This window comes from Peromyscus maniculatus, chromosome 5, assembly GCF_049852395.1.
Source record: "Peromyscus maniculatus bairdii isolate BWxNUB_F1_BW_parent chromosome 5, HU_Pman_BW_mat_3.1, whole genome shotgun sequence".
Classification (NCBI taxonomy): domain Eukaryota; kingdom Metazoa; phylum Chordata; class Mammalia; order Rodentia; family Cricetidae; genus Peromyscus; species Peromyscus maniculatus.
Genome location: NC_134856.1, coordinates 71,053,297 through 71,076,744, shown reverse-complemented (window position 1 = coordinate 71,076,744; position 23,448 = coordinate 71,053,297). Strand labels below are relative to the sequence as shown.

At 44.8% G+C, this 23,448-nt stretch overlaps 1 protein-coding gene across 3 annotated transcripts in view; it reads right to left on the bottom strand.

Annotated features, from left to right (window-relative positions):
* Prtfdc1 (phosphoribosyl transferase domain containing 1) overlaps positions 1–23,448 on the bottom strand; it is a 111,044-nt gene that overhangs the window by 17,234 nt on the left and 70,362 nt on the right. For 2 of the 3 annotated variants that reach the window (XR_013051446.1, XM_015997458.3), the window contains exons 4-7: positions 18,919–18,984; positions 3,121–3,138; positions 1,679–1,761; positions 1,195–1,241 (exon numbers count right to left, since the gene is read on the bottom strand). Coding sequence is in view for 2 of the 3 variants with exons in the window: in XM_015997458.3 (XP_015852944.1) it covers positions 1,195–1,241; positions 1,679–1,761; positions 3,121–3,138; positions 18,919–18,984 (214 nt within the window). In the remaining variant the exon portion in view is untranslated. The remainder of the gene's footprint in view (positions 1–1,194; positions 1,242–1,678; positions 1,762–3,120; positions 3,139–18,918; positions 18,985–23,448) is intronic. The other variant, XM_042278022.2, reaches the window with a different exon arrangement.

Sequence of the window (23,448 nt, the reverse complement as noted above, 5' to 3'; positions counted from 1 at the left end):
ACATGTGGCTGTGAGTTGCCTTGTATAGATGCTGGAGTAGAACCTGGGCCCTTCAAGAACAGTATGTTTTTAACTGATGAGCCATCCCTCCAGCCCCAGGTTTTCAATGTCAATTAACAAAATTTCCTCACAAAATTTCTGCTTGATAACCCCACATAATGATATTGACATACAGACCAGATCCCAAAGCCAGTATTCAATAGGAATAGGCATGGACTCTAGCTATCTGCCCAGAGGTGACCTGTGGTGCAGTTAGGAATCCGCAAAGGACATACGTGTTAAGAATGAAGAAACCCTGGCTCCTGACCCCTCCATACTACTACTTTGTCTAATTTTTTTTCATCTTACTAATGAGAACTGGAGCCAAATTATCCTAGGGGCTTCAGAGCAAATGCAAGTTAGAGAATTTTAGCTGAAGTCTGCCTTACGCAAGTTAAAAAAAAAAAGTCACTGCTTGTTTAGAATAATAAATAATTAAGTGGCTTGTCTGTCCCTCCTGGTATCAGAACCAATCTTATTATGAGGAGGACAGCAAGGCACCCCGGATAAGCAAAGTGCCCCAGAGCACATGTTTGAGTCAAGTGTGAACCCAGCATCCTGAGAGCTCTGCTTGCTCACGTTCTGTGTGTGTTCCTGAATTTTTGATGGAGGTAGCAGGGAGATTAATGAATGTGCAGGGTCTGGAAGGAGGTAGGATAATCCTTCTAAAGCTTTGGGGTGCCTCTTTGATTGGTGGCAATAGCTGCCAGTTAGGGATCCTGAATGTCTGAATTAGTCCTAGGGGAGTAGGTCTATCTCCACCCTAAAACAGACAACTGCATACAATGTAACAGTAGAAGCATCCACCCGCACCAGGGGAACACCTGTAATCCCAGGACTCAGGGAGCTGGAACAGAAGGGTACATGCCTATTTAAGGCCAGCCTAGGCTACAAAGCTGAGTTGTATAGTAGCCTGGACTGAGTTACATACCAGTGAGGTTTTTTAAAATACAACAAACAAAATTTAAAACAAATCCAATATATACAATGGAGTTGTTGTGAAAGATGCAAACATAAAGATGTGGACGCTCAAGGAGCCCTAGCCTCCATCGCAAGGTGGTGGGGACAAAGAATTTGTCGGACTATTAGTCTCACATGAAGTGCCAAAATGAAACACCAACACCAGACAACCACCCCAAACCCTGAATCACTTACAGTCGGGTCTGAAGCTGTCACTTCTGGCTGTTCTCTTCACCAACAAACTGCCATTAAAAACAAACAAACACACCCCCCAACATTTAACAACTCCAATGAATCGGGATGCGAATTGCATAGAGAATTAAACACCGTTGAGCTGCGTACCCTCCCCCGAAGCCTGTGGCCATCATGGCAGCCTGCTTTAACTCCCGCCTTTGTGGCTGCAGCATGGCATCCCTGTGCTAGATAAAAGGAAGCGTGCTGAGCCACTGCTGAGGGCTCTCCCAGCTGCTCCCAGAAGCATGTGGAGAAGGGCTCCTGTTAAGGGCCTTCCTCTCCCCTCTCTCTCTCTCAGGCTAGCAATCAGATGAGCTCTTTGTCAGGGTGGTCAAACCACAGCATCCCTGGTTCAGGGCCAATGGCTTGGGACAGTGTTCTGTGAGAGGATGCTCCTTGGTCTTGTTTGGAAGGACAGAGCACTATACTGTGGTGTCTGACTCACCTGGCTACCTTAACCATGTTGGGTTTGTATTTCTCGATGCTGCTGAGCAGTGCTCTCATAGTCCTCCCAGTTCCAACAACGTCCTTTGCAAAAAGCAGAAAGTTCGACAAAGCAATTTGCACATATACAAATGCTCGGCAACATAACACTCTTTACACTTGCGGAGCTATTCCTTATTAATACAATGCACATTAATTTCAAATACCAGCCAACAGGAGTCAACATAGGAAGCAGAATCAGCTATGTGTTCATGGGCATATCATTTGGAAGCTGGAGATTATGCTGGTGAATATTCTGTTTTTGCATCCTTTGGCTGTGTTGAAGGATTCAGTTCAGCCTCGGGAGAGCATGTGAGCCCTTCCTCATTGAGTGTACCCGGACTCTTGTATGCACAGTCAGGAACTAAATTTGGCCTGGAGGTTACATTTCACAATACAAGAGACACATGAATTTTCATGGACATGGGATGTACGTCTGAATACACTGAAAGGATAAACACCTCCTTGGCCTCCCTGCTCCTTAGGGGGTGCTGTGGCTGGGAAGCTAAATGTGTCTGGGCAGCAGCTGGCGACAACCAGGAGTTCCGAGCTCCTGGGCTGCAGTGAGCACAGGGGCTCCGCTGCTGATGAGCTGTGGATGAACAGAATTGGCCGCTGCGATTTACCGTCCTCCTGACGGAACTCAGCTGTCAGGCGCTGATGAGGAACACAACAGGTCTGTGTCTAGCCAGGGTCCAGCGACTCATTTGGCTGGAAGGTCTACTCCCTGAGTTGTGTGGAGCCAGAACTGTGCATACAGAAGGACACACAGACAAATGTGGAACAAAAGCCTGACCACAAGAAGATCCTCTGGATTTTTGGTGGCTGAGAAGACAGGTGTGCTCTTGAGGGAGCATGACTGTTTACTGTGGGGGTCTGCCGCAGTCACAAGACAGCCTTTCTGTTTCTTTCTTAACAGAAAAGCAAAACCAAAACAACCAAAGACCCCCCCCCAAAAAAAAACCCATAACTTTTCCTTAGATTGTCATGTTAATTGATTGAATTTATGTTTTTTGAGGCTCGAGAATGGATTAGAGGTCATTAGGTAAGGAGAATTCTAGCCTTGGTTTTCCTGTTAAATAAATAACAGTAAACACATCGACTGGTCCTACAAACTAGGTTACTCTCCCTGCGACTGTCCGCCTCATAAATCCACGAAAGAACCGACGAGATGTGTGTGAGATTGGGTATAAAACAGGACCAGCTATCAAATAGTCATTATTAAAGTGTTGACTTTGAATTATTTGAATCTAGTGGCTACAGTTGGCTTCTGTTGAACACATCTGAAGAGCCGCATGCAGCGGGGACTCAATACTTGGCCAATTTGATAAACAAGGCAAGGATTTTAAAATTCACGATTGGATTCTTATCACTTCCAATACTGAAAAGGAAAGGCCAGCTTACCTCAACAATGAGGACATTCTGGAGGGAAATAAAAAGACAAAAAAAAAAAAAAAAGACATTTCAGAATATGATTAAAAAAAAAAAAAAGCTTGGGTCACAAGATAAACGCAAGTTTTGCTGACAGTTAGAATTTCAGAATGTGCTTAGTAGATCTTCACCATCCTACAAGTCCAAACAGTCAGAGGAAACTTAAGGATCCCATATTCATTTTAACCTCCCTGTGGAATTACTCGGTGCTGCAATTTTATTGTCTTTATTCAGGTTAGTAGCAGGCTCATGTCAGACCTTGTTGTCTGCTTGAAGCAACTGTCCATAAAATTATGACATCTCAATAGTGCCATGTCCCTCTGTCTCCCATCTTTGGGAGGCCAAGCTCACCAGGAGGAAAGCCAGCCAACATAAACTACATCATTAATGGACCTCAGCAGATGATCATATACTTAACTGTGACAGCCCTATTCCCAGATAGCCACCCAAATCCCTGGTGTATTTACCCTTGCATTTTCAACTCTGAAGAAATGGAGTGGGGGTGGGGTGGGGTGGGTAATCGAAAGGGCTTTGAGGGGCCTGCTGTGTGTTTTTACTGACATGGCCAGACCCCTTGCTACATGCTCACAAGGTATTCATCTACTTTCCCCTAAGAAACAATTACGCTTCATCCCAATTTCTTGTTAGGTAGCTTCTTTACCCAGTAGGCTCTAAACGTCATGTAGTGGGGGATTGTGTTTGTCATGTTTACTGCTGCATTCCCAGAGCCTACCGTATTGCCTGCATGCAGAAGCAACAATTATTTTTGAAAAGAATAAGGACTGTTAAGCGTATCAATGAATTAAAATCAACCAATTAATTGGATAAGTAGTAATATGTTAATGCTGCCCACCAAATTATGACTATAATAATATGCCATTCCAATCACTAAAAGTGGGAAGAATAATCCTTGAAAGTAATGGGGTTTTATTTTATGCTTTTCAATCTTTTATACTTATTTATTTTTGTGTTGATGTGTGTGGGCACGTGTGCCAGCCCCCTGAGTTTTCATTCATCCTTGATTAATCAGATCAAACCATAAATTTCTTATTTATATCTGATAAAAAGAGATTTAGTGAATAAAAACATTAACAAGTCACCTCCCCATACAAGAGCACTGGTGAAGTTATATTTTACAATCCATGTCAAACATGTAGAAATGTCTTTCTGGTAGTACTTTTCTCTTAGGTATGACATTCTTATTAAACCTATTTATTAAGAATATTAATTTTCACTTGGGAGGCAGAGGCTAGCCTGGTCTACAAAGTGAGTGCCAGGACTGTTACATAGAGAAACTCTGTCTTGAAAAAAAAAAAAAAAAGGAACATTAATTTTGTGATCAAGATGAAAGGCTATATTGTCTACTCCCAAAGCCTGTGCATCCTTTCCATGCCATTGCACATTAATATCATGTGTGAGGCTCTGTCCATCATGTCCTCTAAGGCTCACACTATCGGGAGTCCCTTTAGCATTTTGAACATGGCTTGCTATGGCCTTTGCCCTTGATCCATAGCACTTAACTTGGACATGTATTTTCAGTTTGATTGAGGCTTTACCAAGCCTATTAGCTAACCAGGATGCTTAGAGAATGCTGTGGCTAACTGAATTTCCTTGTTCACAGTCCCTTTTGGGTTCAATTATGTAAACAAAAATTTCTTTCCAAAATATGTTGGTATGTATTCTTGTCTAAATAAGTAGGAAGCCCTGAAAAGAATTGTCTGTCTGTTTCTCTCTCTTTCCTCCCTCTCCTGCTCTCCCTCTCCTCCTCTGTTTTCTATTTAGAAACTATGTAAAATAGAAGTCATCTTTGAAAAGATTAACCACAAAATTCTAAGACTGTAGGTAGGAAGTGGACTTGGATGTGTATTGATCCTGAGATACATTGTCAAAATCATTCCTCCATATTTTCAGTTTGAAAGGCTTTAAAGAAAAATACCCCCTCCCACTTCACCTCTCCTCTCTCCACATGTTGCTTTAAGAGGCAGTGGTCACTTGGAACCCTGCACTGTCTTCCTGGCTGGTCTGCCTGTATTTCTCATATGTCCAGAACTTTACATTTCTAAAAATACATGCATTAAAAAAATCCTTTTTTTGCAAGGCTGAGATTGAAGGCATCCGAGGCAAGTGTTCTGGCCTCAGCCTGATGTACTTACTAACACGTTTTGTATAGCTACTTTGGATTTTCAATGTATTCAAATCATGTTTGAAAACAGAAAACCTCAAGATTTTCCCTCGTCACTCCCTCCTTCCTTTTTTCCCCAAAATACACTATGTAAGCAAGCTCTCTTCCACCAAGCAGTACCCCAGCCCTGAACTTTTCTTAAGCTTTGATGTGTATTTAATTTTAAAGAATTTAAATGCATTTGTGTACTTTAAAAAAATTAAACTTACCATAATATCATTTTATATAACCAAAATCTAACATCTAACAAAAATGATAAATTCTTAATATCACATAAAGCTAATCACATATTCAAATGTTTCCAGTTGTCCCTAAAATGGCCGTTGTAATTTGTCTCTTCAATCTATGGCCACACATTGGACTTTACTGTATTTTGAATGTATTCTCCAGAGTTCCTGCATTAGAAAAATCAATTAAGGTGGTGCCCGATAGAAGGTGATCCAACCATGCGTTCTGCCCCCAAAAACGGAGTACTGCCATCATTACAGGAATGGGTTAGTTGTTTTCATAGCAGATCGTTATAACAGCTAGGTAGGTCCCCTTTCTTATCCCTCTTTCTTGTCTTTCCACTGTCTACAACGGGATGATACAGTATGAAGGCCCAAGGTATGGATGATGTCATTGTCCCAACCTTGGAAGCGTTTGTTAGTGTCTAAGGGAACCGATTCTTTCATTTTCATGCACCAAGATTGGACTCAAGGGCTAGGAGACAAATGGCAACCCCTCTTCCTCTGGTCAGCCCAGAGCACTGACTGACAGGAAAAGGCATCCAGAAAAGCTTTTGTTCCAGGTATGTTAGTGCACGCCTAAGCATAGCACCTGGGAAACAGCCCGAAGAGCATGAGTTCCAGGTCTGCCTGGATCATACAGCGAGACTCTATGAAGGAAAGAAGGGAGGAAGAGAGGGAAGGAAGAGAGGGAGGGAGCGAGGGGCAGAGGGAGGAAGGAAGGGAAGGAAGGAGGGAGGAAGAAAGGAAGGAAGAGAGGGAAGGAGGGAGGAAGGGAGGGAGGAAGAGAGGGAATGAGGGAGTGAGGAGGAGCTGGGGGAAAAAAAAGAAAGCACTCTGGCAAATGAATCATTTGGGCTCATTTCTTTCACTTTGTGTAGCTCATTTTCCTTGTGAGACATCGTCTCCATCTGTCTTGAACAATCGGCACTTCTTCCCTAACCAGCCTTTCATTACTGTCCTACTGCTTTTAATTTGCTCTGAGCAGTCTACTCAAAGTCTCGCTTTCTGAGTGGGCAACCTTGGGGATTTTTTTCAGAACTCCCTGTGCCTCCCAAACACTTCCCATCTGATAACCGTGATTGCTGAATCGGAGATGTTTGCCAATTACTGTCTTAGTCATCTCCTCACACCTAGCTCACTTCCTCCCAGAAAGCCAGTAAAAATCTGCGGGGGCTGTAGGCGAAAATTCTATAGGGACTCTGGAGGCTCCAGTGTGTGGTTTTGTTGCTATTCTGAGATCTGAGCAAAGCCCATCACTTCGAGTTTTCCTAATGAAGAAGGAAGCAAGCAGGTAGGCAAGAATTATGTAAACACACCATTTTCTTAAGCGGTCTATTCCTACTTTAACCTTTGAAAACACAGAGCGATCAACATACCACACTGTCTCAACAGCAGCAACAGGGGGTTGTGGGTGTGGTCACCCTCAGAGGGATTGGCATGGCTATGATGGGCTGGAGGGTGGCTGCTGACTGTGAGGAGGAGTGTGAATATAAATCCCACAGAGAAAGGAATGCCACTCAGCATTTCATTTTACATGATAACTCTCAAAATCGCCAGAGTCATCCATCAGTGGGCATTTCCACTATTGTTCAGGGCCTAGTCAGAGGCAATAAAAAGGAATGATTTAAACAGTTAAGGCAGCCAAGGAGGGGTGGTGGTGAATTTTGGCAAGTTTCAAATTCTGGCATTTGATTAGAAACTTATTGGGGGGGGGGGGGGGGGCTTGTCCCCTGAAATCTTGCACCGAACCTGCACAGCTGTGCGTCTTCACTGCCAGATCTGGGCCTGCGTCCCTGCTTCTCTGGTTTTATTTCGCCCTTTCAGGGGGTTCTTTCCCACACGAGTAGAATCTTCCCACTTTCACGGATACACACATTTTGTGAAGTGCCAGGATTAAACCAACTTGGGCAAAGAGAAAATGGGAGCAAGAGTGTGTTGTGCAGACAGCTTGAACACACTGAGTAAATGCTCTTCGGTGTGAGAGGTGACTGAACAGAACCGGGAGGGCTCCTTTTGTTCCATAGCTGTGACCTATTTAGAATCGTGACTCAGCCAGCCTCCCTTGACATCGAGAGAAGGCAAGAAAGGAAAGGAGAGCGAAAGACAGAATCCTCCCTCTTCGTGAACTCCAACATCTTTAGAGGAGCCCAGAGGTCCCGGAGCTGTTGGTAACGCACATGGCACAGCTGAACCGGGGGAACTGTGTCCATGTGCTTTCTGAGGCTCTTTCTGTCAGAAACAAGTTCAAGAACCATTTCTGGGCCTCCTTTGGGCTGCAGCCCCCGTCCTGCAGCTTTACACACACAGGCAAATGCTCGGCACGGCTCCGCCCCTCCACTCTCTTGCACTTCCTTCACTCTAGTTTTTATTCATATTAAATTAATTAATTTATTGAATTGATATTTATTAGCTGATTTTTTTCTACACTATAGCATGATTATATTCTTTCCCCCTTAAGTAGCTCCATGACGTCACCTCTGCCCAAACTCAGCAAGTTCAAGTCTTTATTGGGACAGTCCTTCTGCTCTAGAAACCCAACCCAGCTACATTTTCAGCTATTTTACCATTTCCTTGTTCAGTTCCTGACTTGTTTCCTTAGTCACGGAGGGCCAGCCCTGTCCAGCTTCCCTACTTCCCCCATTTCTAAGTCTGCTTCTCTTTTCTCTTCCTTCCTCTGTGTTACTGCCACACTCCCCACCCTCTCCCTAAGATCATTCAGGATCATTCAGTTCCTTCAGTTCAAGAATCTTTCTTCTTCTTCTTCTTCTTCTTCTTCTTCTTCTTCTTCTTCTTCTTCTTCTTCTTCTTCTTCTTCTTCTTCTTCTTCTCCTCCTCCTCCTCCTCCTCCTCCTCCTCCTCCTCCTCCTCCTCCTCCTCCTCCTTTTTTTTTTTTTTTGTCCAAAGAAAGGGCTTTGTGGAATGACTCAGGCAGCTATTCTTGAGGTGCTCAGCAAGTGAATGAGAGAAGCCATGTCTAGATTCCCGGTACTGGTAGGGTAAAAACAGGATAAACGCAAATGTACTGGCTGACTGATGGATTGTATGATGAGCATACGAGAAAGCAGAAGTTCGATGATGACCCGTAACAACCTTGCCACCCTTGCAGATATTTATTACAGTTTTGGATTCTTCAGCCACTAAAACGAGGGCCCATTTGGTAACGGAATGCTTTATTCTCTTAAGTTGGCTCTGGCTCACGCACAAGTCTGCATCACCGGGAAGAGATTCTGGGATTGATAGGATTTCTTTGTTGTCTTGAAAAGTCTTCTTGGGCAGACAAGACTGAACAGGTGAAGGGTTGACTGTAAACTGCCCTCTCCAAAGGCTCCTGGGTTGAAGGCTTTGTGCCCAGGTGGTGGCAGTACTGAGAGGAGACCGTGTCAGGAGGACACCCGATTTGCTTCATCACTGTGCTATTTGGAAGTATCGACACATTAGAGGAGTAGATTGCTGGGGGGCATGTCTTTGATACATGATTTTGTATGTCCTACTTTGGAAGACGCTCTCTCTCCCACCCAGCCTCTCCTGTCTGGCAGGGTGAGCACACCCTTCCTTCACCTCCCTTCACTCGTCATATTCTGCCTCACCACAGGCCTGAAAGCAATGGAGCCAATGGACTGGACTCTCTGAAACTGTGAGCCAAAATGAATCCTTCCTCTCTTTGGTTGTCTTCTTGGGTGTTTTGTTACAGCACTAAAAAGTCTGAGTAACACAAGGTCCTTATTTTATAAGTAAAAAGACATCCCTGAATGAATGTTAAAGGAAAAATTTAATCCCCCCCCAACACTCTACCTACCACTGCTCCACCCCGAGCAAGGGGAACACTCTACCTACCACTGCTCCACCCCAGCAAGAGGAACACTCTGTCAACCACTGCTCCACCCAGAGCAAGAGGAACACTCTGTCAACCACTGCTACACCCCCAGGTAGGCAAGCACTCTACCACTGCTACACCCCCAGCTCTAGTTATTTTCAAACACACACACACACACACACACACACACACACACACACACACACACACACACACACACACACGCCCAGCCACGCACTTATTCACGTCCTCCATCTTTTTAAGTTTCATCAGTCCCGAAGCCTCTTGCCTCCTCTTGGCGACTCAACACCTTTCTCCTCCAGCCCTAAACTAAATCAGCTGTTCTTTCTTTTTCTTTTTATTTGATGTGTCCTTTCATAGCTACCTTCATTAACTTTTGTTGCTCTCCAAACCATGCTCTGTAAAGCAGCCAAAGTGTTCTTAAAATATGAGTTGGATCCCATCACTTGCCACCGGAAACCTTGCCAAACTGGCTTAGATTTAACATTTCCCTCTGCCATGTCCTTGCTCAAAATCGACTGAAACGGTCTTTCTGATTTCTACCTGAGATGATGCACTTACTGCTCCCCCCAGCGTTTATTCCAACCTGTGCTGGACCAGGCTGCGTATAGGCGATGCTGGAGATGAGCTGGTGAGCCCGGTGGACTCTGCCCACTTCACACTGACTTTCTGGTGGGAAAGGCAAATAAAAAAGGGGCTCCTAAGTAAGTGCTAAATTGTAAATTGCAGAAAGGGCTCTAAGGGAATTGGGCTTGAATATAGATATATGCTGGGCTGGGGGATGGTCGAAGAGCATGCCAGGCACCCATTCCTGACAGCTTTGCAGGGAAACCATGCTGCACAGAGCAGATATTGGGGTTCAGCAAAAGGAAAGTGGGTTCCAGGAAGAAGGCACAGCTTGTCCAGGGGGTTGGCGGGAAAGATTTAGCTAGTGAGGGTCCAGTGCCACGAGGCCAGCAAGGTATGACAATGTGGTAGGGGTTGCTAGCCAGATTGAGCACGACTTATTGCAGTCAGGAATTTGGCTCATATTTATGGAGCGTTAGATGAAGGCTTGTTAGGTAAACCACACACACCTAGTTATATTGGAAAGTCAGGTAATCAGTGAATAATTTTTTAGGGTAAGTGTTAGCATTCTGAACTGCCCCTTGGGGCCGCCCAACTTCCTGACGTCATTTTATGTAAAAGCCTCCTTTAAGGAAAAATCCCTTCCTTATTCCTCTTTTCCTTCCTCGCTTTCTGGCCTTGAGGTATGCACACCTCCGCTTTCCCTCTTTCCTTCCTTTTCTGTTTCTCTCTTTTCCTCTCTGTCTGTCTCTCTCTGTCTCTGTCTCTGTCTCTGTCTCTGTCTCTCTCTCTCTCTCTCTCTCTCTCCCCATCCCTCTATTCCCTCTAGCCTCCCCCCAAAATAAACTTTTCCACGTGGATGCTGTGCCTGTATGGTGTGAGTAACTTTCCACCATGCCACACCACCCACCACCAAATCTGCATGGTGTGTCTCCCTCACCCGTGGGACACCTTGGCCCAAGCTGCCAAGGCCTCCTGCGGCACCGTATCACTATATTGATGCTGCGTGACTCGGCAGGTTCCCCCTGGCGTTTTCTCTTACCCACCGGCAGTCTGAGAAACCCTGGGACCCCGTACCTTCCAACTGGAGGATCACTGGGACCCTTCATCCTATCAGTAAACCCCTCCCTTCTGGCCATTTTCCATGAAGTGAGGAGGATTCTTCTCTTCTCGACCATGGTTTCTCAAAATTCCAGTATCAGCAACCACGCAGGCCCTGCCCTCAGGCCCTTGTTGCTAGGTGACGGTGACAGGAGATGGGACAACTTGTGCCTACTCAGCACCCCATGGCCCAGAGTCTTTAGATGATGATCTACTGGCTCTCTTGTGTCGTCATTAGTCCTTGCTGACCCTTTGGGATGCTGAAGGTCAGTCTGTTGGACCTTCTATCTCATTGTGGAAAATGTGTCTACCACCTAACCTCTATCTAGCCTGCTGGAGTCCTTCCTTATTGCCTGCTCCCTCATGCTCCTCCAAAGCAGTTACATCATCACCTGTCACCAGGTCCCTTTCCACAACATGTGCCCCCTCTAAAACGGCCGGCCCTTATCCCTCTCCTTATCTGTAATTTCATCTCCAGCCTCCTTTCTCTATTGCTTAACTTTGTTGCCAGGACCTCATTCGCCTGTTCCACCCGCGACCTTGGCGTCATCACATTGTCCTGCAGCTGCTTGTCCCTCTTGCCTGACCAGCTCAGGCCAGGGAATGCCCAGACTTGGGGGATGGGGCGGGGCAGGGGGTGGGGTGGGGTGGGGTGGGGGGTAGAAGGACAGATGATGAGTGCGGCCTTGAGCCCGGCCCCAGGCTGACAGGAGGGCGAGGAGCCAGTGCATTGGGGGATGGGGACCCTTGGGTGCTTGGGGGTCCCAGGCCCCTCGGCTGCCAAGCAGAAGGGGTGGTGGATAAACTGCGGAAGTGTCCGGCCACTTGACTGTATTTCTGCCTGATTTTTTTTTTTTTTTTTTTTTTTTTTTGAGACAGGGTTTCTTTGTGTAGTTTTAGTGCCTGTTCTGGATCTCGCTCTGTAGCCTTGGCTGGCCTGGAACTCACAGAGATCTGCCTGGCTCTGCCTCCCAGTGCTGGGATTAAAGGCAAGTGCCACCACCCAGCTCTGCCTGATTTTTGAACGCTTAAGGTTCTGTTCCTTATGTGTTCAGTTTGTCTTGGAAAAACAACAACAACCCCAAAACCATGTGACCGAATGATTAGGCACCAGAGACCCATCCCTGTAGTCAGGGGTGCCATCTTGATTGAGGTCAAAGACAGACAGGTCATTTGGCTTCATAGCCATCTTTTATGTGGTTGAGGCTTGCCTCTGCCAAGTCTTCCCCCTACCCCACCATGTGGCAGATTTCCTCCCTCCCACCCACACCAGGCCTTCTTTCTGATTTGTCCTCGTACACTTACAACAAATTTGATTTCTTGCAGCTTTACAGTTTGCTACAACGTGGAAGTCAGAGATGAAGAGGCAAGCTTTGTCCTGCTCAACATGCACTGATTCTCCCTTACCTTAAGATTTATAAATTAATTTTATTAGATATGATTAAAAATCTGTTAAAATTAAAACTATTAACACTGGGAATTAAACACAATGCTTGTTTAATAAGACATCAAAGCTGCACCTCAATGCTTTTATATACAAGAATACACCTTGCTCTGGCAGCTAAACTTTATAATTTAAAAAATCACCCAGATGATAATGGTTTGATTATGGTTATGCCATATTTTCTCCCTCTTAAAATAAAAGAGGATACTTTATTTTTGATATTGTAGGAAAACATTTGAGAGATTTAAATGCTTCAGATCACTTTCCCCTTCTATGACACTGTTAGATTAAGGTTTCAAAAGTTCAGATTTTAACATTAATAGAATTCTGATACTGTTTGGGTCACAAGCTCAGGATTTTAAATTTTCCTTGGTTGTCTTCTAAATATAAACTTACACTTCTTATCAAGCTAAAGACATCTCTGTCCAATCTGTACCTGGCTCTCACTAAACAAAAAATGTACATACTTTTAACACAAATATGTAATTCTGCTAGAACTCATGGGAATGAGTCTACTGCTGTTCTATAGATACCCATTGCCTGCTTTTCTACAATATGGATTTCAATACTGATTGGTAATACTAATATATCTAAAACTTTTATGTCCTTTTGTAAAATAAAAATTCATTTAAGCCTCAGAGGATCAAAAGAAGCCATTGGATCCACTTCTTAGAGGTCAAAAAGACTCTAGATAAGTATGACTGTACAGCTTGAGTTTTCAAACTCCCCCCTCCCCCAATTACTAAGGCTGTGGCCCTAAAGGTTCCAAATAAGTTCATAAATTTTAACTTTTATCTCTAGTCTATATTCTTCAGCAGGTTTTCACTTGGCTGACAGACACATCCAAGCAGCAGTTGCTGACTGCAACCTGTTCCAATGGACCATGAGCTCTGGACTTGCTGAAGGCGGATGTGATGTGGACCAGTACAGCCAAATGTAATTATTCCCTGTCTCTATGGCTAGTTCAGATGACCATATGCTTCTGATAAATACCCATTTATTGGCCTTGGCATGAGTCTGGCAGGAGGAGCAAAACTGCAAAATAGGCTGGGAAAGGAGTGGGGTAAAAAATGGGCTTAAAATCCATCCTTACCTTTGACTAGCCTTTCAGCACCCCTGGGCTCTATCTGTGCCCCATTTCAGCTTGAAGTAGTTATGAAAGAAAAAATGTTGTCTTGTGCTCCCTGCTCCCAAAACAGGCTAAAAGGCTAAGTTAAATGTAAACTTCCTGGCACAGAGGACAAAATGGCTACTGAATGCCCATTGATATACCAGGAAACTGGACCCAAAATTGTCAATTGATAGATTTATTAACTAAAATGGTTCTGCAATAAGATAAGACACTTGACCTTTTTTATGCAGAACCAAAGAGGCATTATATGCCCTTAAAATTATTATTTCTTTATAAATCATTCAGGATTATAATCTGGCTATACTCAAAGATCAGAACTACAGGGCCTTAAAATGGTAATAGATCATGATATTGCTGCCAATGGCTTAAAAAGTCTCTCCTTATCTAAGGTCTATTCATGCTTAAGAATGTAAGTCTCCTTGTCCTTACTAACTTCATTAAGCTATAATTAATTAGGAAAACTCTATATCCATATTTAACTTATATATGCTCTCAAAGTTAATTTAGATATACCTAACATATTTTGTTCCCCTGGTTCTCAAACACCTTTAGAGATCTGAGAATATAGCATTTAATATAAAAGCTTTTTATGATAGAGAGACAGGTCAGCTCCTGGCAGCATCCTGTATCTTCTCGAAGAAGATGGATGGCTGCAGAACTTCCACCTGGGGGCTTATGGCAAGGTCAGCCATGAAGCAAAAAGCTGCCTTGGACTGCTGCTGAGATCCTGTCCAGACTGTGAAAAGGTAGAGCAATGGGGGATTGATTGCCCCATGCTGCTAAGTCAAGGTGGTTCAGTCTCTCCAAATTCCTACTCCATAAAAAAATTCTGTCAGATCTTCTGGGCCTAGCAGCCAGCTAAAGGTAAATACTGCTTCTGAGACTTGTGCACCCCAATGGAGAGACTTGGGATTGCTGCCTAAGTATCTGGAAAACTGCCTCACTCTGCTTATTAACTTATCCTTCTCAGATCTGATGGTGTTTGATTACCAGATACTAATAGACTTGCCAATTTTACAGCTCTCCACCAAACCCCAAAGCACCCTGGTAACTCATTAGTTAAGTTTTCTATTAAAAGTACAGACAGGCATGCCTCATTCATAGACTTCATGGTACAGGAGAAACTGGTTCCAGATATAAATTTGGAGGTTCAAGATTTTAGCATTGATAAATGTAGTTTTTTTTTTTTTTTTTAAATATTTATTTATTTATTATGTATACAGCATGTATGACTGCAGGCCAGAAGAGGGCACCAGATCTCATTACAGATGGTTGTAAGCCACCATGTGGTTGCTGGGAATTGAACTCAGGACCTCTGGAAGAACAGTCAGTGCTCTTAACCTCTGAGCCATCTCTCCAGCCCGATAAATGTAGTTTTGATAAACAGATAGAGCATTGACTACAAAGAGTTCTTAGGAGTCCTTGAATTTCTATGAATTTTTAACCCTTTTGCTATGACACCAAGATATAAATCTGTTCCAGCTATCTTACAGATACCTGCAGGTTTCTGGGAAAAGTTCTGCTACTGTATCAAGAAATCTGGTCTGATGAAAACTAAGTCTCCAGAGTCCATTTTTCACCCCACTCCTTTTCCAGCATATTTTGCAGTTTCCCTCCTCCTGCCAGACTCATGCCAAGGCCAATCCACGGGGGTCCTCCAGATAAGCCAGCCCCTGCACCAGCTCCAAGGATGCCAACCACCAACGGAAGATGCCAACCGGACAAATACTGGCAGGCTGATTTCACCCACATCCCTACTCATAAAACAACTCTGTATCTCTTAACTCTTACACTTTTACAGGATAGATGCACCCCCACCTCCAGAGAAATAGCAGGCGTGATGGCTCCTGCACTCCTAAAGAACACCTCATCTCTCAATTCACTGCTGGTACCACCCCTCCAGGCTCAAGTGGGCACCTACCCAGCAACCAGAACCTGGTTGCAAGATGTCCCAATAAGGCGCATAACCACCCTTGTGTCTTACTCATTCACCCTCGCCTCTTCTGTACAACCAGGGGACTTCTCTATTCCATTCTTTCTGGCAGTTATCACTTTCCCCATGACTAGACCTGATGGCCCATGATAACAATCTATTTTTTTCTCCTAGCAACCTGCCTTCTCAGCTCCCTCAAGGAACAGACACCAGAGGACTCCATGATGACAGCCACCCGAATGCTTCTTCACTCACACCTCCTACCATGTGTGACTCTGACTCCCAACGTCCTCCTCCCACTTTGCCCCTTGTCAGTAGGAAGCAGTCTAGAGAATTCACTGCCCTTTTTCCTTCACTTGCTACCCATAACTCGCCTTTTTATAATAACCAAAATGGAGGAATGTTAGCATTCTGAACGACCCCTTGGGGCCGCCCAGCCTCCTGCCGTCATTTTATGTGAAAGCTTCCTTTAAAAAAAAAAAAAAAACAACAACCCTCCCTTCTTCTTCCTCTTTTCCTTCCTCCCGCTCATCATGAAGTGTGCACACCTCCGCTTTCCCTCTTTCCCTCCCTTTCTCTTTCTCTCTCTTTCCTTCTCTTTCTCTCTATCTCCATCCTCTATTCTCTCTACCCTCCCCCCAAAATAAACTCTCCACGTGAATGCTGTGCCTGTATGGCGTGAGTAACTTTCCACTGTTATACCACCCACTGCTGCATCTGTGTGGTGTGTCTCCCTCACCTGTGGGGCACCTTGGCCCAACTGCCAAGGCCTCCTGCATGCTGTATCATTACAGTAAGTATGTCCCAAATACCACACAAGACACAGTTACAAAAAATACATTTACTATATATTTATACTGAATATTTATTCAATATTTGAAGTTCAAATTTGACTGCATGACTTGGTTTTTGTTAAGTCTGGCAACTGCTAATTGAGAGGCCATTGAAAGCTTTCAATGGGCAAGTGGCATGGCCCAATTTGTATTTTAAGAAGACCCCTTGGGTGGCTTTGTGGAGAATGATTTGAAGGCTAGCAAGAGTCAACCAGAGGTTGAAGTTCAGGAAAGCAGGTTGGTCTCAGAGGGTAGTTCAGTGGAGGTGGTGGGTTGGGGTGGGATGTCCAGAGCCTTGCAAACCTTGACGTGAGAAGAGCCATCTAGGAGGTTACCATCAGGAGCTCTTGTGTGGCTCCTGAGATTCTGAATTTCTAATAAGCTCCTTGGTGGCCTATTAAGGACCTAGGTGGTGAGGACCCAGAGCCAGCAAGCTCCTAGAAATAACCACAGCCCCAGGACCACATTAGGCCTCATCCCTGTTTTTGTAAACAAAGCTTTATTGGAAGACATCCATCCGCTTCAGCATCACCTCTAGTTGCTCTCATGCTACCACAGAGTCGAATAGCTGCAACAGGGATTGTTAGTCCACACTGTCTAAAATATTTATATTTGGCTCTTCAGAGAAAACCTTGCCTGCCTAGACTATACTTCGGGTAATGAGGGTCAAGACTTGGAAGACAGCCAGGAAGGTAAAAGGCAGATAAACACCCAGACCAGTTGAAGATATGGTGGTTGGGGGACGGTCTGCCCTGGCTTAGCTGGCCTTTCCCTCTGCTGGGAGCTAGGCCCCTGAACTTCATTCTTTAAAATCAAGCGTGTTTGCCTGTTGCCGAGTGGCTAGTCGTTGTTGGTTTATCTTAGAAGTTCTTGGCTCAAGGGGCTCTCCTTGGTACCTGCTTCAAAGTATAGAAATGTTTCTTCACGAACAGGAGGCTATAGCTATAATTAGATAGCATCAGGTAGCCTGAGAGAAACTGTCTTGCCAGCAGGTAGATGATGTTGACTCCTGTTTGTAGGCACTCCTGGCTAACTGTCCACCTTTCCCCCTGAATGCACCCCCACTTTGACCTCTCAGTAATTTCCAGCAGGAGACACCAAAGCCAAGACCTGCCGTACCTTCTGCCTGCTCTGCAGCTGGGAAGAAGTCACTCCCCTCCCACCGCCACCTCCAGCCCTCAGAGGGTACACCTGTGCTTGTCTGTGAGGGAAATCACTTCAGAACAAAACAGAAAGGTAGGAGAGAGGAAGGCCAGATGGAATCCTGTAAGAGCTGTCATCTTGACAATCCTCTCAGCAAAAGCACAAAGAGTATATAGACCTTGTGTAGTAGTGACTGTGTGGAAAGAACTAAGCTAAAATGACTAGAAGGACCCTTCCAGGGTGTTAAAAGCTACGGATTTCAGGAAATTGCTTCTAGTATTTTAGCTTTTTAAGGCCATTTCCTGCTGTAACATAGTAATGTTAAACGATGTCAAAAGATGCCCAATAATAGGTTCATGTTAACAAGTTCACTGCAGTTGCCACAGAGCAAAGTTTACTACTCCTGGAACTCAGGAGGCTGTCTTCAGAGGAAGAAGAAACTGTTTTCTAGTCAGAGGCCGTGCAGCTCAGTAGCGCTCCAAATATTATGATACACAATTTTATTAAATGAGCTGCTGTTCTGCTTTTCCCGATCCGAGGAATTGTGTAATGATAACAGCTGTGTGTAATAGACTGACCCATTCTACTTAGAAAGCTGTAGTTTTGTTTGTTTGTTTGTTTCTGGGGGGTGGTGGTCAGGTTAGAACAGGATATGTGAAGAGGAGCAAATTCTGCAATTGCTAATTGCTTTCCGCTCCCAGGGAATCTGCATTTCAAATCACTCCACCAGGACCGTCTGCTTTGTAAAGCAGCCCTCCCTTGGAATCCCAGGATTTATGCTAGAATCCAAATAGTCCTTTCACTTTATAATTAGTCAAGGGCAAGTTTGGAACTCCAAATCAAAATAGGGTATTCCTTCGCGCTTGCCCCCCCTCCTCTGAAATCTAGTAGGTTTCATTCTTTGTGTCGGGGTGGGGGTGTTAGCCCTCCAGCAAAGGGTTAAAAACTGTGCTCTCGAGAAGCACCCCCGCCCCCCAACACCACATTGTACGTTTCAATAAACCGTTTAAATGTCTTTCCACAGTGCTCGCTGCAAAGCAACAGAAGAAAAGCAGACCAAAGAGAAAGCTTCCTTGGGGTAAGGGTGCCTCTGAGGTGAGTAGAAAGAAGCCCAGCTAGGGCCCGGGCTTTTGTTGTCTGAAATGAGACTGGAATTGGAAGCCTCAAGGATCTGGTCTGTGGCACGGCCTAGCAGCTTTCTAAGGGCTGTGTTCTGGAGAGGAGAAATCATTAAAGGGCTTCACACATCTATTTGCATGAATTAGCAAACCCAGGAGAGCTTCTGAAATGCATTTGGAGCTCTGACCCGACATGAAGGTCACATAGACGTCCCCAGAAGTGTACGCCTCCTGAGAAGTTACATTAACAAACCTTTCCAGCCAGTGTTGAAAGATCCTCGCCTCCTATGATCTGCATCTCACCCATGGACTGGTCGTTCTGCAGACATCGGGAAGCGGGGAAGAAGAGGAGGACAGTGACGTTAGTGCACAAGGAAACCTTAAAAGCACATTTTCCCCACCTCCTTGGTTAACGGCTAGTTTGCGCCTGGCAAACACAGCGCACCGAGCTAGCTCACATAGCTAGCGAGGGCTTGTGGTTGCCTATGGTTACCAAGAGCCACTTTCCTGCAGGCTCCTGAGACAAAGCCAGCTAATGGCTGGCTGGCGGGGAAAGGCTGTGGAGGGGCGGGGGTGGACAGCTGAAGAGAGGATGGACAGACTTAATATGCCAGAGACGGTACCTGTCCTGAGGCAGACAAATGGGAAAAGACAGTCACTTGCGCGCACTTTCCTGAGGGGAGGGGGTCCGGGAGCGCCACGAGTGACTTCCAATGAGCCCTAGCTAGCTATGTGATGCAATGGAGAACAAGCCAATTCTGATTTCACAGGAAATGGGGCCTTCCTCTAGTCTCTGTCGTTGGAAATTCAGTCCCTCATCGGATGACAAGAGCAATTGCCGCAGACCATGGGCTCAAGCAGGATCTGCTCTTCTGACACGAGCCCTCAAGCTTTAGGACCCTTCTGTAGCTCCAAGAATATGTGAACCTGGCAGATTTATTTTTTAGTTCAAATCTTTATTTATTTAGTTTATCAATTAAATTTATCAATTTAATTCAAACGAGTTCATCATTCATTCCCCCCCCCAATGTTTAAATATCGAACAGTCCTGTATTCTAAGAAAACTTCAAAGAGCAAGCAAGCATACAAACAAACCAGCAAATACTCATTTGCTTATTTATTTATTTTAAAGTGTACCCCACGAGAATCACTTGGGGAAGAATTAAAATGGAACTTGTCCTCTGCTTCTGCCTCTGCCTCATGACAGACACAAATCAGAGGAACTGAAGCAGACAGACGCAGCCAGTCTGCTTCGTGACCAAAACAAGAATGTGGTGATGTTGCAATGCCTCGATACAGATGATGAACTTGAGGAGACAATCATATGTGTGCCGTGCTGAAGCAGGAGATGTCCTCTGTCACCGGCGCGGACAGCCATTCCATTTGTTAGTCTAGCCGTCTCATCCCTTGTCTTGAAAAGGATTTCCCTCATTCTGGAAGAGTTCATCCCATAGGGTCAGGCAGGGCCGGGCTTAGCAGTGTGGAGAAGACAGCTCTGCTGGAGGAGCCTGCCAGCCCTAGAGTCCGGCCGCTCAAGCCACTTCCTGGAGGCATTTTCTTGAGCTGGCTTGAGTTGGATTCTGCTGCCTACAGGTAGCAATCTCTGTCGGGATATACAGTTACTTTGTCAGGGGATTGGTTGTCTGGGAAAGGAAAAAAGAAAAAATAGCCCAAACACCAATATGACAATTCTGCCAGTGAAGTACCTTTGTCTGGCCCAAAAGGGTGGGAAAAAGGATCAAAAGTGGAGAGAACGAGAGACCTTAAAAATGTTCACTTCTGAGCCAGGCATGGTGGCACATGCCTTTAATCCCAGCACTCAGAGGAGGCAGGGGCAGGCTGATCTCTGTGAGTTCAAGGTCAGCCTGGTCTACAATGTGAGTTCCAGGATAGCCAGAGCTACACAGTCAGACCCTGTCTCAAAAGAACCAAAATAAATAAAAGGTTCACTTCTACTTGCTAAAGCATTTTCCCTTAGTGCAGCATTGGAGGGAGCATCTGAAGGCATACCGTTAAATTAGATAATACTAACAGTCTGATCCTTGAAAGAGAAGAATCACCGAATACCCAGAATTCTAGGCTTTATTTGTATCAGTGATCCAATCATATTCACAGGCAGTTACTGATGGTTTTTAGTGGTGCTCTTACCCTGCGTGGAAAAGTCACAAAACATGACAGAATCCACTAACAAGAGTTTTATTAAGACAAGGAGAAAAGAACAGACGTGATCAGGCCTGCTGAAAGGAAACGTGTGTGAAGGGGGCAGGGGAACATGGGGGCTGTCTTTTACAGGCCAAGCCACACCTGTGCACACATGCCCACGTGGCTATTCCACGCATGCACATAGATCACGTGGTTGGGCAGCGCACTTTGCGCAATCACACAACCACGCATCCGACACCCTCTTGTGGCCTCCGGGGCACGTGCACTCATGTGGCATGCATAGACACATCTATATATAAATCAAAATCTTGAATCTTTAAAAAGTGTCAAGGTAGAATGCTTTCTTATCGCTCCAGGGGACACTGAGATACAGGACTCAACGTCGGACGATCTGTATATTAGAGTCAGCTGTGCTGTGACCAGCTTCAGGAAAACACATTTTCAGGTCAGGGATAATCATAGCTGGACAAAACCACAAGCCACAAGGCACCACGTAACAAGTGAGATTTGGGTTAAAGGATCAGAGTACATTTTGAAATAATTCTGTTATTATACCTACTCTGTTCAATGTTCATCTCTATCCTATTGATTTTATATTTGTTTGCTAAAAACACAACAACAACAACAACAAAACCATGGACCTTTGGAAAACTAAATATTGTACTCAAAGTCACACAGCATGCTGCCAAGCGAGTCTCATTTGCAAAGGCCTTTCTTAGTCCAAGATTCTAAACATGTTTTTAATATTAGATTTGTCCTTAACCCATCTGGAAGTTATGTCTTCCAAGTGTGTATATAGTCAATTATCCAAACACCCTTTACTGAATTATTATTTTCCCCTATGGGCTAGAAATGCCCATTGTTAAAAATAATATTTTTTATTCTCATGTAAAAGGGTCAGTTTCTATATTTTTCCAACCTAACATGGCTATTCTAGTATGAACTAATCTGATATGCTCAATTAATTAATTTGACTTACCAAGTAGTTATAAGCAGGAAATAATGCATTAAACTTTTCCTAATAAACTTTTATTCTTATAATGTTTTATTCTTATAATGTTTTTAAGTATGTCTTAATATCGAGTGGGGTCTTTGCTTTCTTTTTCTTTTTGTTTCATGTCTTGGCTGTTTTTGTTCTTGCTCCTTCTTCTTCCGGTGGGTGGTTTTGGAGATCGAATGAGTTGACTGGCGTGGAACACTGGGAACAGAGAGCGGTGCCTGGCCAGCCTTCAGTCCACCAGACACCCACAGTTACTGTTTAGATCGCAAGCACTCCCGCACCACCACCATGCTGACAGTTTCGTCTCCAGCTTGGTGGTCCTGGGAGGTGGCAGCACCTTTAAGAGATGGGGCTTAGCAGAAGAAGAACGTGTCACTGGGGGCTTGAAAGTGATATTGGCACTCTGACCACCTCCCCACTCCATCTCATTTCCTGGACACAGGGTCAGTGGCATTGTTACCATGCTCTCTCCATCATGTGAGGCCTCAGCACAGGTCCAAAAGCAATAAGACCAATCGATTGTGGACTGAAGCCTCCAAACCTTGAGTCCAAACAAGCCTTTCCTGTTTGTAAGTTGGTTATTTCAGGTATTCGTTACAATGGTAGAAAGCCAATAACTCAACTTCATGATCATTTTCTCCCTTGTAATCCATTCGGAGATGACCTCTTCCCAGGCCCACTGGGGTCTGCAGCTCCCCTGGTTTAAGGACTATAAAAATAAGGGAGTTTTTCATTTTATTTTATTTTATTATTCTTATTTTCTTTTTTGTCTCCTTCTGAGATAGAAAAGGGAACCAGGAGATCCAGTTCTCCATCTGTAAGCTTTCGACCAACCTTGGGGCTTTCATTCCATTGAGCCCTTACTCCCGTTTTTTTGTTTTTTTGTTTTTTTTTTTAAGAAGGTGGTGACAGACTCCTGAGTCTTTCCGGATGGGTGGCTCCTCTCAGCTCCTCACCTCTGTAGGCATTCAGCGGGGTCACTTTCTCCAGTCTGCAGTGCCTGTGATCTCCATCCGCCTGTCCACTTTCTAGAGCTTAAATGCTGACTTCCCCCACCCATGGAGGACTTCTCTTTCTCCTTTCAGTCCTCTGGGGCAAACATTTGATCTCTTTGATCTCATTCTCTTGGAGTTGGAAAAATCTCCTGGTCAAAAGAATAGACTCTCTGGCCTGAGTGGAGACCTAGCATTCCAATCAGCCAGGTCATTCACTTGGCTGAGGGACCACACCTAGGAAGGTGAGCTCAATGGGTAGAATAATGAGTACTTTAACGAGAGGTTGTGTTTTCTTTCCTAGTATCCCCGCCCCTAGTGCAATAGCTTTCAAGACCACAGCTCTACAGACAGGGAAGTCTGCTCTTCCCTGAGCATGCATTCACTAACGCGTTGAGTTTCCCACGATTTGGTCGTCCATCCTTATCTTCCTCCAAAGCCTTCCTCTCTGCCATACGGCTGCTTGTCAAGCCATGCATCTGACCTCCATGCCTGCATAAGCAGCATGGCCTCTTTTCTCCTTCTCCATCCTCTTCCTCCAGGCAGCAGCTGAAGTTTACAGCTGGCCTGCCTTGGTTTTCTTATAAACTCTAACAAAATTCTTGGAATTCTGCTTGGGTCTGTTCTT